Source organism: Astatotilapia calliptera, chromosome 18 (assembly GCF_964374335.1).
Source record: "Astatotilapia calliptera chromosome 18, fAstCal68.1, whole genome shotgun sequence".
Taxonomy (NCBI): Eukaryota; Metazoa; Chordata; class Actinopteri; order Cichliformes; family Cichlidae; genus Astatotilapia; species Astatotilapia calliptera.
The window spans coordinates 30,034,122-30,050,266 of record NC_137439.1 but is presented as its reverse complement, the minus strand read 5'-3'; the positions used below and the strand labels follow the sequence as shown (position 1 = coordinate 30,050,266).

At 43.1% G+C, this 16,145-nt stretch overlaps 1 protein-coding gene across 6 annotated transcripts in view; it reads left to right on the top strand.

The window, feature by feature from the left end:
* The first annotated feature begins 227 nt into the window (after positions 1-227).
* rnf220a (ring finger protein 220a) overlaps positions 228-16,145 on the top strand; it is a 160,811-nt gene continuing 144,893 nt past the window's right edge. For all 6 annotated transcript variants that reach the window (XM_080292550.1, XM_026150982.2, XM_026150981.2 and 3 more), the window contains exons 1-2: positions 228-664; positions 13,056-14,259. In XM_080292550.1, the coding sequence (XP_080148676.1) occupies positions 13,605-14,259 (655 nt within the window). In that variant the 5' untranslated portion in view covers positions 228-664; positions 13,056-13,604. The remainder of the gene's footprint in view (positions 665-13,055; positions 14,260-16,145) is intronic.

Below are 16,145 nucleotides of genomic sequence, written 5' to 3'. Positions count from 1 at the left end.
GTGTGTTTGTCAGTCATTTAGCGACCCGAGCGCTGCGCGGCAGCACTGCACCTCAGAGCGCACTGGACCCAGGACACCCGCTCCCTCCCCCGTCTTCCCCATCCACCCCCACACTCCCTTCTCAGAGCCTCGCGCAGCCCAGCTCCAGCCTCACACACGTCGCTATTGAGCACCCCCCCTCCCTCCCCCTTCCACACACACACACTCTCACACCACCCTCCCCCCTCACGCCACCGCTCACGCCTGCCGCTGTCTCTGCGATCCTGCGCTCTCTCGCCGGCTTCAGTCCTCTTTCTCGCACTGATCGTCCCTCTCGGTGTTTCGATAGAGGGGCTGCACGCGCGATTGCGCTATTGATACCCACTTTATAGTGTGTCTGTGGAAAGTCACCCTCTCTCTCTCCCTCTCTCTCTCTCTCTCTCCCTCGCGCTCTTCTCCTCCTCTCCGGCTGCTCTTTGGTAAACTAACAGGGAGGTGTTAACTACTTTTGCTTGTCCAAAGCGCCTCCCGTTATCTCCGGCGCTGCTGCGCAAGAGCCACAGGGGCCAGAGCTGCTGATACTCTACCCGCAGAAAAGTTTTCAGCTTTTTGTGAGGATAAAAAAGAAGAAGAAGCCGGAAACCCGGGAGTCGTCTTTATGAAAAGCGGATTCATCCACGGCAAGGTGAGTAACACTCGGAGTTTTTTTTGTGTTGTTGTTGTTGTTGTTATTGTTGGGTTTGAAGCTCACACAGTTTGTGCTTCCACACCTTTCCGCCGCTTCTCTCCGCTTTGGAAGCGCGTTTCGAGTCGGGAAACTTTTTCTCGGGGATTTGTAAGTGCTGCGCGAGGAGATTTCCACGCGTGGAAAAGAATGAAATATATATATATATATATATATATATATATATATATATATATATATATATATATATATATATACATAATTATATAAACAAATCTCTTCGTGAATGCGTGTGCGTTTATATTTGTTTGTCTCTTTATATATGCGCGCGTGCATGCGCATATGCGAGGTCCCCAAACAAGAACAAGATTCTTGAAAGCACTCGCATTATTTGTGCGTGTGTGGATGACATTGTGCGTACATTACCATGGCCGAACACGACCGCCCTACAGCCGCACCGCGCGATCTCACTGCAACCAAAGGCTGAACTTTGTAAACTTTAAACATCATCACTGGAGATAAAGACGGATCACAGCTGCTGGAAGCCACCTGAATTATCGCCAAAGCCTGCAGTCAGTCAGAGAAATGAAATAAAATTTTACAGCCTTATTATTTCTGCTCCTCCTCTGGGACCACTTTTGTCTTATTAACCGGCGATTATAAGCGTCAGTCGCGGGCCTGCTGTGACTATATTTATTTAAAAGTTCGGCTTTAGTTCTTCCCATGAAGGTTTCAGGGGTTCCAGCTCACTGAATGCCTCCACCGGCGGTTTTCAGTGGAAGTTACTGTTGCTCTGTAGCACTAACGCTCGTAATGATGAAGGCATGTGGCTCAAACGGCCGCATATTGGCTCCGTTAGCTGGGGTTTAATAAACACTCACATCAGTCAGATTTTAATGCATCACAAAAAGCGCAAAGAGGAGTTTACGAAGGACTTCTGTTCCACAGCTTTGGCATCACTCATCGTTCTAAACTCTTCTGCGTTTTAATCTTCAAATTGGAACTCATATTTATATCGATTATCTATTCAAATCATACAATTACTGAAGAATTATTTGAAAAGGAACACAAGAAAAAGGAGGAGAATAAAGACGCCGAGGTGATTTTGCATTTACTTCTGCTGCCACGAGCGGCTGTAAATACTCCTCTTAAAATGAAGCTCTCACAGAAACAGACGGCGTAAATTTAAACAGAAAAAGTGCCACTTTGTGTACTCCCTTGCGCTTACACGCAAGCGTGTGCACACACACACACACACACACACACACACACACACACACCGGGGCCTCAACTCTGTTGGAAAACACCTGTTAACTAGGGAGCACAGTGCAATTTACATCCTTCCCCCTAAACTAGATATGCGGCACCCAGCCGGTGGAAGTCCCGGGGGCCTTCCAGCTTCATGGCCGAGCACACAGAGGCAAAGTGCGGATTCATTTAAGCGGCAGCTCCCGCTGCTGCTGCTGCGTTTGCATTATGGAAGACCACATTTGTAACATTTTTCAGTGCTTCATCGGCGGGAAAAATAATAAAAGTAATTATTACTGACATTAACAATTAACTTGATCGTTTCTTTTATTTAAGTATCACTTTGGCAAACAGATGTCACGCCCCTATAGTCTGTGTAGTTTATGCGTTTCCTCTATTCACTTCAGGCCTGACGTGTTGAATTTTATTTGTTTCCATTTCTCTAAATGATTAAGGACTCAAGGAATCAAACAGCTCGTGTTAATAGTTAAAAATATATATATTTAACTTTTGCTCACTCTTCTGTTCGCAGTCTCCCTGTACTCTGGCCTTGTCAGTCAGTACTTTTTTATTTTATTTTATATTTTTTATGACGGACTTCATAGAAGGAAACAACAGAGCTCTCGAGCACGCGCCCTCATCCACGCGCATTAGTGGGCAAAGACGGAACGCTTCTGAGAGGGAATAATAAAATTAGGATTCTGGGAAAAATGCGGCACACCTATTAGCAGTAATTTCCAAGTTAAAAAGTCCTCTCAGCGCAGGCAGTAAATCGCGCGTAAAAACGCATTTTGGAGCAAAGGTGGACTCGAGGCGGGTCATTGAACTCACAATTATAGCCACTCCGAAATAAATAAATTAATAAGTAAATTAATAAATGAATGAATTAATAAAAATCAGAAACTCTGCTCCGGGTCCAGATCCACTGATCTGGTGAATCACTTTCGATTGATTTTATTGATTGTCAGATCAACGAGGCCTGACTTCTAAAGAGCAGCCGAACCTTTTTCATTTTCCAGCCAAACACATTAGCGAGCAATAATTATCTTTTAAACGGCAACATGTGCTGCTGACATATTATGTCCAATTACTCATATAGATAACAGTGATTTATAGCCGAGGCTTCCGATGGGGACAGAACAATTTTGTAATTTATTTTGCTCTCATTTACCGGTGAAGAAAACGTTCCTTTCTTCCATATTTAGCGGTATCATTTCTCCACTAAAAGCTCCGATACTTATCCATTTCCCCCCGATATATCAATGTGTTATTGTATAACATTTCAAAGTACTAATATTCCAAAGTTGATATCCATGCATGTAGTAGTAGGTTCATTTTTTGCGTAGGTGGTGGTGTCAGTTTTCTAAAATAAGCTTCAAATCACAGTTAAATTTTTACATTTGAATTAAGAAACTTATAATGATGTATTAAACCAATTTCATTTTTTAAAAGTGTTTCTAATTTAAAGGCTCTTTTAGTCCAGCTTCTCTCGCTGGACTAAAAGAGCATTGGCATAATTGGCATTATTTTTAATTTGGGCAATTTAAAGTTGTATTTTTATCTGTATACTAATTGTGATTATTTTTAAAATAGTTACTTTTTTCAAATTAAACGTGCCTGACTGTAAAACTCTGTCACGCAGACGCTGATGTATGATTTTATTATTATTTTTGGCTGCTGTTTTCAGACTTGGTGATTCATAGGCTGCCGCTTATTTCTCGTGTCATTTGACACGAAGCAGGCTTTGCTTCATAGGCAAATTTAAAACGCCTTTTTTAATACTTTACGTATTTATTTCTCTTTAAGATAATTCTTATTTTTTTATTTATATTTTTTCTTCATTTATAACTATTTTGTGCTCTCTGTTATTAAATTCAGAGAACAAGAATAATGAGAATAATTTATAATGTATGTATCCAAAAATATGAAAGGATTAATTAATTATTTTTAAGGGAAAGAACTTAAGTGCACTTTGTAATTGAAAGTATCGAAATACTTCATTTTCTTATTTTATTTTTTTACTTAGGCCTATCCTCTCTCTGTCTCTCTCCCCCCTCCTTGCCCTTCCTACATAAAAAGTCTGCAGGCGCACAAAAGAGAAGGAAAAGTGTCGAGTTCGAGGGAAAACTAACGAAAGATGATTTATTCGTCAGCGCTTTTGATTCTACCCCTCCTCCTGCCACCTCTGTGTTCCTCTCCCTCAGCAGTCAGCTGTTAATGCTCGCCGCTGATCTCGTTTGCTCCCCTTCTTTGCGCACAGAGCAGTGGACTAAAAATTAATGTCCATTTCACACCTCTTTCCCGGATCGATAGCTGCAGGGGAGGGAGGGGAGGTGTTATTTCATTTGGGATCCAGAGAAGCGCCGCGTTCCGAATAAAAGGAAAGCCTCCCGCCTGCTTAATTATCAGGAAACCGGCTAAACTTTTGCTTTCACTGCGGCACCGTTGATCGCTCCAGAATCACATCTATAATCAGATGTAGATGCTGTGCGCCTCTGCCGCCGTGTGAGAAGCTTTTCTGCTGCTTCCCGTGTTTTATTTGTTCGTCTCTCTGGAGGAGGACAGTAATTAAGATTTTTTTCCCCTAAAGGCGGGACTGTAACTTGTTGCAAGAAGCGTTTCTTTTCCTTCCAACTTTCAACCCACCTCTCATTTCATTGTGAACAGCTCCCAGAATAAACCCGCTGTAAATTCACCGTCATTCAGATCCGCGCAAACTCGTTCTCATCCAAACAGAGGCCATTTCTCACATTTGGAAATACTAAGGCGTCATGACGCGCGCATTAACACCCCCCTCCCACCCCTTCTCTCTCCCATAGTAAATTAACCACGATCCGCTCAGTCTCGACTAGTTTGATGATGCTCCCCCCCCCCCCCCCCTCCGTTTATTAAGTCCTATCAATATGCACTAATTCCTCATTCTTTATTAAAAGCAGAACCAGGTCCTTCTCCACTTATCCGACATCTCCTTCCCTCCCCCCACGCATCCGAAATCCAGAGTGCGTTTTATTATATTTTGTTGTGCTAATAAACACTGGAGCTTATTTGACATGCAGACGGGTAATTGAAATAAACGCGTCGCCGGTAAATAACAAGTGTTTGAACACGCAGACATGAGAGCGAGGCCCTCCTTGGAGAGAAAGTGCGTCCTGCGCCGTCTGCATCTTAAAACTTTGTGTCATTGTTGTCGCGTTAGCGCTGATATAATCACCGTAATTAAGTGCGGAGAGCCGGATGCAATCATTTAATGGCTGGATATTGTAGGGCTGTCGCGCTTATCAAAACCCACCAAATGTTTTCCCTCCCTGGAAATTGCAGCCTGTCTGCAATGCAGAGAGTTGTTTTTTTATGAGGAGGTTTTGATTGATTTGTATAATACTTCATATTTGAACTTGAAGCAAAAGTTTTTATTTTATATTTTTTTTGTTTTGTTTTTTGTACAAATTACTTTCATGTCATCATATCTATCGATTTATATTTAAGAAAAAAAATCATACTAGATATTTTAACATGAATGAATGTGCTTTGTCTATTTTATTAGCTATGGAAGCATTATTAAATCATATTAAGGACCTATGTGGAATACAGGCCTCCAATATTGATGTCATTATTTTTTCTTTTACCAACCAGCAAATGAGAATTCATGTGCAGTCTTAAAGTTTATCCTTTCTCTGCAAACATGCAATTATTCCTTTTATTGATGACAGGAAAGGGGAGTAGCTCACGTTCAGTCATTTTTCTGCTGGACGGAAATCACTCCATGGAGGGGATGCGGCACTGTGTGTTTAATGGTTTGATTGCATTGGAGAAGGCAGCCACTGGTAATGCCGTTATAGAGGGAAATATCACTTGGAGACGTTATTGGCAACAAGAGAAAGTCAAAGAATTAGCCTAATGGGGAGAAAGAGGTGGTGGCGGGGAGAGAGTTGTGTCGGGTGTCAGATACTTTCTATTCTCCATATTGCTCTGTGTCTCTGTGCGTCTGTCTCTATCCCCTTGCACCACCACCTTTGCCCCCCCCCAATCCCCCCCCCCCCCCCCCCCCCCCGCCCAGCCGCCACATCATATCTCTCTCAGGTTTCCCCCCTATCCGTCAATTACACTATGAACCGGATCACAGGCTCCCTGCTTGGAAAATAAGCTAATATTCACCCACCACCCCCCTTTCTCTCGCTCCTCTCTCCTTCGCACACCTCCCCAGAAGACACCGTTGGTGCATTTGCGTCCATCGATTGCACACAGGCGCTATTCGTGTAGCCTACTTATCATTTTTCTCTGCGGCCAGCAAGACATCCAGGCAAGAAGGAAACAAGACTGATACAGGGAGGGTGATCTAAGCAGCCAGTGTGGAAATGTGCACACACACCTGCAGAAGCGTCGCCTTTTCACATCTACAAATCTGCACACAAAGCAGACTGATATCCACATAGCCACTTTATGCTCTGTGGACGGCTTATGATAAGAAAAGGATCTGGTTGTTGCTTGAGCATCCTCCTGCCGCCTGAGGCCGACTTTTGACCTCTGTGATGAGCAGAAAGGATCATCGGCGTGAACAGAAGTTTCTCTCTGGTCATATCATTGATACTTACTGCACAGTAGAGGATTATATTGCAGCAAAAGCTGTAAGTGAAAACAGTGTACCTGGCAACAGTTTTTCCTTGTTAAACTGGAGCTAATTGGCTTGCACGCAGCCTGTAGAACAAACCGGCCAGCCGCCTGTCTGCCTGCCAGCCTGCTAGATTAGTGGCTGTTGTTGTACAACCCGGCACAGCAATAAAGACTCATAGGAGGGTGGCTGGTGCCACACACAGTCAGTTCCACTCCTGCAGGATGGAGAGCAAGCATGCCACCTGTTTGGCTCTTTTGTATTTGAAAAGTCAGAATTTATAAGGATTATGTCTTCAACAGAAGACGGTCTTTTCTGGTTTTAACTTCACTGTCATAAACTCAGGTACACCTTCCATATTAACAGCACCATAGATAAAGCACAGGGAGTGGTTTAAAAGAACTAAAGAGCACAGGGTGGTCTATATGTTTAATTATATGAAAAGCTGTGTTTATGTGCATCAAATTCGATACATCCAAAAATTAACAACATTATTCGAGCAAACAAAAAAACAACAACATGCAGATACTTTGTTAAACCAAGAATCCAGCAATTATCTTTGATGATGGTGATCCGTGAGCTATGGAACAGTGTGCTTTTCCCATTTAGCCATGCCTGACACCAGAAATTAGCTGGCCTCGCTGAAGTAGGCCTCGCTGCTGCTGCTGCTGTCATGAATAAAAATTCCTGCCACAGGTCCAGAATCATTTCTGTGTGCAGGCCATGACTCTGCGTCTCAGAAATCACAAAGACTCATTTGAGAAAGAAATCCCTTTTTTACTTTGCAGAATGAATGTCACAGAAAGCTTCTTGGAAAGACCAAAAAAACACACAGACTCTCTTTATTTCTGCATTTAAACATTTGGAAAGAAAACACAAAATGAATAAATCGCTCATGGTTAAGCGAGAAAAAAAGTCAAGAAAATCTACAGAGAACATCGCACTCTTGTCCAATCATTATTGATTTTACTGGTGAATATTGTGTCATTATCCACCCCAAGATGATATCCGTATGTGTGCGCGTGCTCCTCTTATTAAATCTAACTGCAATATTTTTCACTGCTGATGCATACATCTGCAGTTAACTGCAGCAGCTGTTGACTGCAGCAGCAAATAATGTGGCTACAGATTTCATATCAGAGAAGGATGAGCGAAGAAGAAAAAGGGGAGGAAAGAAACACAAGAAGAGATATTCGAAAGACATTTGGAAACAAAATTAGGGTTTTAGAGGCGAACGGAAAGACAAGGACAAATAATATGAGCGAGAACAAGAGAGAGGAGAGAGATAAATGCGTGTGATTCTTATTCACAAGGACGTTTGAGCTTTGCCTCGCGGCCAGACATGAATGAGTAGATTTCAATAGTATCGACTGTTGCTTCGGACATCAGCAAACACGCATGTACACACACACACACACACACACACACACACACACACACACACACACACACACACACACAGAAACATCTACTAGAGCACAAACACTGCTGTCTGTCTGGAATACAGAGCGGACCTGTATGCAGGTCAGCTCACACTTTTTTATGCTAAAATGCACGCACAAGCACACTGTCCTTATACAAGCCAACAGTTTACTTATGTTTCCCTCTATGTGAGCAGTACAGAGCCAAATATTTAATATCTGACTGTCGGGTTTTAAATAGCAGTGTTTTGTCTTTACTTTCGGCTGATGCAGTGCTCTCAGTGTGTCTTACCCTATAGCTTTGTTTGTGCTTAAAGCTTTTGTCGTTTCTGGCAGCACAGATTTATGTTAATGACTTATTCAGAGAAGGCACCAGAGCTGCACTCGTGTCAATTACACATTATGTGGATGCTTAGTTAAAAAGCCACCTATCCCTGTTTACTGAAATGCCCCAAACTGTGACCCGAAGAGATCAGAGATATAGTGTGTGTTTTATGATTTTTTTGGGTACATGTTTGATTTCATATCTATGAAAATGACTGCTACCAAGAATATAGATATTTAGATATAATTAATAAATATAAATATATATATTGTGTGTAAACCTTGAATGTAGCATCTATTTAACTGTGCTGACATGCTGAGGTTTAATAGTGTACGTTGAAATGATTATGCTAAAACATGATGTACCAAAGCTTTCAGGATAGATTGCAGAAGCTTAGGATGGATTTTAAGAGCTGTAAATTGTATCTGAAGTGTCAGATAATATTTTGTTCTCTGAGTTTTGCTGTCTCGCTTTTACACAATATGCTCACAGTGTTAAAGTCAAAAGCCAGGACTTCAGCATGGAGGCGTCTGTTAAACTACGCTGCATGGCTTTGTGTAGATTTTTTCTAGCGTTCATTTGTCTATACATACATGATTTGGTATGTGTGAGTGAATCTGTGTTTGTGTGTGTGTGTGTGTCCACCACAGAGATGCGATGAATGACACAGCTTGGCCTGTCTTGTAATAGAATGTAAGAGTGGCACTTTCATGCTTGTCAACAATCTCTAAATATACCCACCGACTGGGAGGTGCACGCTAACACACACACAGACACACACAGACATTTAGACAGGCCTGCGGTTTTGACTGCTTTTCTCTCCATCTCCATTAGAGAGGAAAAAAAACTGCTTTGCTTCCCGATAGTTTTGCAGATACCCCTGCACACACACACATACGCGCACACACACACCAGTCACAGTCGACAGGATATTTTTATAACAACAATTGGATTCCTCTCCGTTCCATTCCAAAACTCAAGTCGGCACATTGGAAAACTTGATTTGACAAGTTTCAGTGCCGCTTTGGAGCAGCAAAAAAGCGTCAGTTACACACTCGAAGCAGCCATGCGGGAAAAATATTTATTCCAAGCAGTCAACAAAAAGGAAGGCTCCGATAAAAAAAAAAAAAAAAGAAGCTTGCTCTTTGTCACTAGTGTAGTTGTTTGGAGCTCAATTTCCCTCCTGCGTCTCTGAACCTAACATTCCAAGCTGTTTAGGTCTCTATACTCCACATGTTGATGAATGAGGTAATCCACTGCAACATCTGGGCGGCAGAGATAGTGATCCTAACTTATGAAAAGCGTCAGATTATGGCTGACCTGAAGTGATGTCTTGCATTCATGATTCCACCATTAAAATGTCTCCAACTCTTGTTTTTTTTTTTTTCTTTTAGCTAACAAAGCAATCATAAAATTCAATGATTATCTTAAGAAACCAATAATAACGTTTATGGCCACATTCACCAGTTATCCTATGTGGAATCTGCGACTCCACCTGCTGCCCACCTCCCAGTAACTCATAATTTCTGAGTAAGATTCCCTCTCAGAATGATGTAAATGCACATTGTTGTTGACACCGCAATTTCGCAGATTGGTACAACATTGTCAGTTAAAGTGCAGACTCGACGTGAAGAGCCCCTCTTGCTGTTTGTATTTAATATCGCCCTGACAGCTGTATCATTCTTGCACACTGTAATCAAATTATGACAGCGTGGTAAATGTTCCCCTGTGACATTTTCTATTATAAAATGCATATACCCGGTGTCAGACATTGTGTGGGTGGTATCCATCAATGGCAAATGGGATTGTAAGTGGCACGGACCGACATTATGCATATTTGCGTTAGATGTAATTGCGCTTGTATATTGATGATATACATAGGTGTATGTCATCTAGAATTATGATTGTTTTTTTAGTGATGAAGTTAAAAAAAACGAAAAAAGCTTTTTGACACTTCTTTTCATGTAATATTACAAATACACAGATTTTAAGGCCTCGAAAACACACACACACACTCATGCTTTTGTGCGTATGCAGGACCACCAAGCCAGAAAGCAGCCAGATTATGTGAGTCACCCTGGGAGATGAGATATGTACCCTTTGCTCTGTTATCACACCCTTTCCTTCCCTCTGTCTTCCTCACCTCTCACTATCTTATCTATTTTCTTCTTCTTCTCCTTGTTTCCTCACCTCTAATTTTTCATCTCCCGCCTTCTCCTCATCTCTCCTCATCTCTCCTCTCGCCCTCCCTCGACTCGCTCCTCTCCTGCTGCGGCCTGTAAGGAAATATCTAGTGTTCTCTTATTGGATTGGCTGCTTCACGTTGGCGGCCCTTCACTCGCTGCCCGCCGGCCTGTTGGGTAATGATAATAAAATTGAAATATCTTAGTACTTATCAGTGTATTACCTTGCTATCAACACCTCAGACACACTCCTATTTTAGAGGTTACAGAGGAGAAAGAGCGATCTGATATACGGCGTGAAGACAGTGGGTAGGAGCAGAGAAAGAGAGGGGGTATACTGAGAGACAGAGGAAGCTGTGGGACAAAGAAAGCAAGTTTTGTTGTGGTCACTTATGGAAGGTGTTATTTCCTGTATCGACTGCGATAGAGGAGAGAGAGCGTGGAAAGGGGCGTTGGTGGGCTAGGAGTGAGGCGTGTAATGCGACTCTGTGGCATCAGTCCAGACCAGAGAGGTGTGTTATTGTAAGCCCTTCTCAACACTCCGTGCTGGTCTACTGTACATTTGCGGTAATGTAAAACATCTCCCCCACCAATCTCTCTGTCTCTGGGCCTTCTCCTTTCTCTTGGCAGTTGTTGTTCTGCATATTTGTGTGTGTGTGTGTGTGTGTTTCTGTGTGGGAGGCAGAGCAGCGTGCCAAAGCCAAGATCAGGTTTGGAAATTGATTTGAATGAGTGTTGTGGACAGCTGATAGCTATAAAAGATTTTCTCCTTTCATTTCCCAGGGAGTTTCTCCTTTGATGTTGGCTGCTAGTCAACACAGCTTTGAACCTTGTCTAGAGAGGCTGCTACTTGATACTGTGTGAGTTTGTATTTGTTGTGTGTTTATGTATGCACAAGGCTTCACGTTTGACCTTTTTTAAGTTGCATGAGTGTCGAATTTTGATGGCACGAGTGAGACTTTAGATTGCTTTTTTGGGGGGGATAATATATACATATACATGGTACACGTCATATCACTCCTGATAAGCTGTTAAATTATGCATATTTTCTCTTAATCTAGCGCTAAATCCCACCGCTGCGTATTTGTAACAAGCACATCTTTACCTATTCTAAATCTTAACATATTGGACCTTTAATAAGGCAGCCACCTTCAAATTGCCCTTTGGGGATAAAAATCTCTGCAGTGTTATGCTGTCGTTTCATCGGCTGCCTCTCTGCGTTCCTCTGTCTGACCAATCGCATGCTACAATCTAATCCCCGGGAGGGAAAGATTCTAGTCTGTTGCCACGGATGCCGAGAGGTCGTGGGGTCAAGTACGGCTAATTTATTCACTCAGTCAGATTTCCTCTGGCTCGTGGATGGCAGATGGCGAGGCCTGATATGATATCACCCATCTGAATCACTCAAGGGAGAAGGGAGGGAGGCAGAGATGGGGAAGAGAGGGAGAGATGGGAGGGATGAGAGGAGAACAGATTGACAGGAGAGATGTAAAAAGAAAGAGAGGACAGATTAAAATTGGGGGGAATTAAAAGTGGTTAGATGGAGAGATAGGGTAGCATAGCCTGTGAGGATGCAGAGTGTATTCGCCCCACCAAGTCGGGGCGCTGAGCTGAACATTGAGCCACACAGGCTGTTATCACATGTGTGGGTGTGGGTGGAAGTGTGGATGTGTGTGTGTGTGTCCTTATCTTAAGACAAGTGGTTCTGGTCCAATAATATCCTGGGAGATGGTAAGAATAAGCGGCTTAGACCAAGATCTGAGATGGAAGAGGGAGGGAGAATAGCTGGCGCTAGGGAGATGAGAGGAGGAGATGTGGATGGAGAGAAGAGGAAGAAGAGGAGGAGGGGATGGATAGATTAGGATGGAGGACAAGGAGGGGGGCATTTGGAAAGAGATGAGACGTAGAGGTTTGCAGAGATCGTAATGGAAAGATGTGATGTGGAAACAGTTTATAGAAGTTTTTTTTAAAGAGAAGGAGGAAAAAAGAGGAGGGCAAACTGAGAGAAGTTTGTGGCTTGAAAAAGTTCTTGGCTTTTTGTCAAAGGGCAGGGATTTACAGGATTTGATCAACAGTGTCAACTCGAGGACACTTTTTCCCAAGAGGTTTTGAGTTTGTAGCTTCAACAACAGTGCTTAAGAACACTCTGTCCCCCAAAGGCTTTGAATTCAAGCCTTGGCTTCCAGCAGCTTCTTTATTAAAAATTTTCCACTCAGCTCCTCTCCTTTCCACTGCATACATACTGAGAGCAAGGCATCGATCTTTGTTGGAAAAGCAGCACGCCTCTTGTTTCTGAAAGTACCTATCATTAAGGAAAGATGAGGAGGTCTAAGATAAATGTGAGAGGGTGTGCAGAGGGATTTACATTTTTACTGTGGATATAAAGAAACAGATGAGCTGATTTGAAGCCCTCTGCAGGCACAGCCAGGACATTTCTGAACTACCAAAAATGGCGGAATTGACGAGAAGTCTCAAGTAAATACCTGAATATCTAAATTAGTTTATGGGAAGCTTTCAGTTGAAAGGTTACTTTGCACTGAATCTGAAACATTATGCACAGCTCTGAGTCTCAGTTGAAATCTAATGCTTGTGTTTTGTGTGTCCTCAGTTTGGTGACCCCCCTGAAGATGCGGAATCGGCTTTGACGACCTACAGATATCCACCTGTCCCAGAACATTCAACTTAACCAACAAATCCAGCAATCAGGAAGGAGAGAGGAAAAAACGTTATCTAGAACATTCATTGTATTTAATATCAGCACTAACCTAATCCAGACTGCTACTTTAGTGAATGACAGAACATGCCCAATGGCATATACGAGGCATGGAATGATCTGAACTGAACAGAGTTTGAGTTTGGTTATTTGGTTAGAGGCAAAATAGAAAACTTTAGTTCCACTGCAGAGAAATGAACTGAATTCAAGCTAATCTGAACAGACGTTGGCTGAGTCTTCATTTTCTTCAAAAACACTCTTTTCTCACTAAGGGCTGTTTTTGGAGCCCCTTCCTTCAACAAGCCAAAACCTTCAAGTCTCCAACCCGGATTCCCTTACTTCTTCAGACCCTTTCCAAGGGTCTTGGACATTGTTTTTAATCTCATTGAGGAGGAATAATTTCCTCCTTCTGAAATTCCCGCAGTCTTCTTTGTCAATCCAGACATGGACCTCCACCGGGCAGCTTTCAAGATGGAGAGTTCCTCCTACCTGCCCAATCCCCTGGCTTCTCCAGCTCTCATGGTCCTGGCCTCCACAGCCGAAGCTTCTCGCGATGCTTCCATTCCCTGCCAGCAGCCGCGTCCCTTTGGTGTGCCAGTTTCTGTGGAGAAAGACGTCCATTTGCCATTCAACAACGGCTCTTACACTTTTGCGTCAATGTACCACCGCCAAGGCGCTGTCCCACCAGGGTTTCCCAATAGGGACTTTCCTCCATCCCTCCTTCACCTCCATCATCAGTTTGCCCCACCTAACCTGGACTGCTCGCCCATCAGCATGCTGAATCACAGCGGCGTTGGCGCCTTCCGGCCCTTTGCATCGCCTCCAGAAGATCGGGATGGGGCACCAGGAGGGTATCAGTCTGCTTTCACCCCAGCCAAGCGCCTCAAAGGGTGCCTAGATGCAGAGTCTTCACCCCATCTGCGGTACTCTGATGCTGAAGGAAAAGAGTACGACTTTGGTGGTGCACAGATCCCCCCCGGGGGCTCCCCCAGCAGCGCCCTGAAAGCAGTGGAAGACAGTGGGAAAAAGATCTTCGCTGTGTCAGGCCTCCTGTCTGATAGAGAGACTTCATCCAGTCCTGAGGACCGCATTGAACGCTGTAAGTAACCATTCATATCTGTTCCACATCTCGTTTAGCCACATCAAACTATGCAAGCACAAGTGTGACAAACCACAGGAAAAAGTAAATTAGTGAAAACCTAACAGTATGAGCATACAACATACAGTACTAACATTAATGAGGGATTATGGACTGGTGCTTTCAACCTTTATCAACACACACAGTGAAAGAATATCCATTGTAGTTATCCCTCCTGAATTAGGCACCTGGAAAATCTATAACCAGGAATACTGGGGCATTGGTAATGTGTTGGAGGCGTCTAGTGGAACAACACTCAAACACTTTACGTTGACATGTGTGTCACCTTTCTAAACCATGTTGAAAATATCTAACACATTATTGCTCTAAGGGTGTTTTCCAGGATAAACCCGAATAAATCCCCATTTGCTCTTGTACGATGACAAATTTATACACATGCAATGACTGAGCCAGGTTTTTTTTTTGCATTATACATTAAACCTGTTCTAGATATATTGTTTCAGATATGACAGGTGGCAAAATCACAACTTAAAACATAATAATCTTGCATTAAAAAACACCCAAACTGATACAGTGATGCAGAAGGGCAAATTTTTCCCATTATTCTACATGCAATTATAATAGTAAGGCTTGCAAACTAAACAGATTTACACATACAGGCACACAGAGTCCACTGTAATTCTAAACTAACTCAAAGTACAACTTGCTGCAGTGTGTAAAAGAATGCAAATGTTCACACATTAGCATCACACACACCAATAAACAATCACATCAATGTTTTTCCTGTCATCATCTCTCCCAGCTTTCCCTATATCCTTGTTTCAAAAGCCCACAAGCTCCACTGGTCACATTAGCATTCACCAGTGGAAGGATGCCATTTGGCCCTCATGCACTGGGAATCTGATTAGTATGTGAGCATGTGTGTGTTTGTGTCTGTGTGTGCGTGCATGTGTGAGTGACTGGTTCAGAGACCGGCCATGCTCTTTGCCATCAGCATTCATCATAGCTCCACGCTGGCAGCCCTGTTGCCAAAAGATTTACCCACATACCCAAAAGCTTGGCAAGCCATGTTTGCGTGTGTGCGCGCAATAAAAGGAAGGTGGAAGAGGAGCTGTAAGAATTCCAAGCGCAAATACGCAAGCATGGGCAAACACTCTTCCACAAACAGCTTTTAGCATGAGCGCCGACAGCTCCTACACATGTCAACAAGCTGTATCGGATCCCAGTGACAAATTAGGAGAGAGGCAGACGGCGACGTGCTTATGGTGTATAATTTAGGCAGTCTTCCCTTTTTTGGTGTTTTTAATTATTCAGCTTTTCTTCTTTTAACTTAACACAGTGTCTCACCTTTGTCGGCTTTTTCTACACTCTTCCTTTTCCCAATCCTCTTCCATCTTTGATCTTGTGTGTGTGTGTGTGTGTGTTTGAGGGATGCATCCTTGATGGAACACATGAGAGACAGAGGCGACGACCTGAGACTGATCCGATAAAAAAGACCACTGCGGGAAAGACAGAGAGGGTGAGAAAGAGAGGAATAGAGGGAGGACGAACAGAAAGGAGGAAATTGGGAAGATGACACCCAGTGGTTTTTGCAGGGGGTGGAGGGTAAGAAGGAAAAGAAAGATATCAAAGTGCACAAAATGCAAGAGAAAAGGAAACGAGAACAAAGAGAAGGAAAAGAGAAAAATCTCACAGATTATGTGAGGTTCATTATGTTCCAGATTTAGCTTGAAATCTAGGCCTGTTTCACGTGAAGCTTAACATCTGTTTGTGGCAGCACTAAGGCACACCTGCACTGCCTTGCTCAAGAGAACTCTGAATGGTGAGTAACACACTACGATGTGCTCATAATTCGTGAGCAATAAGACCGAGGGCAGAGACAGAAT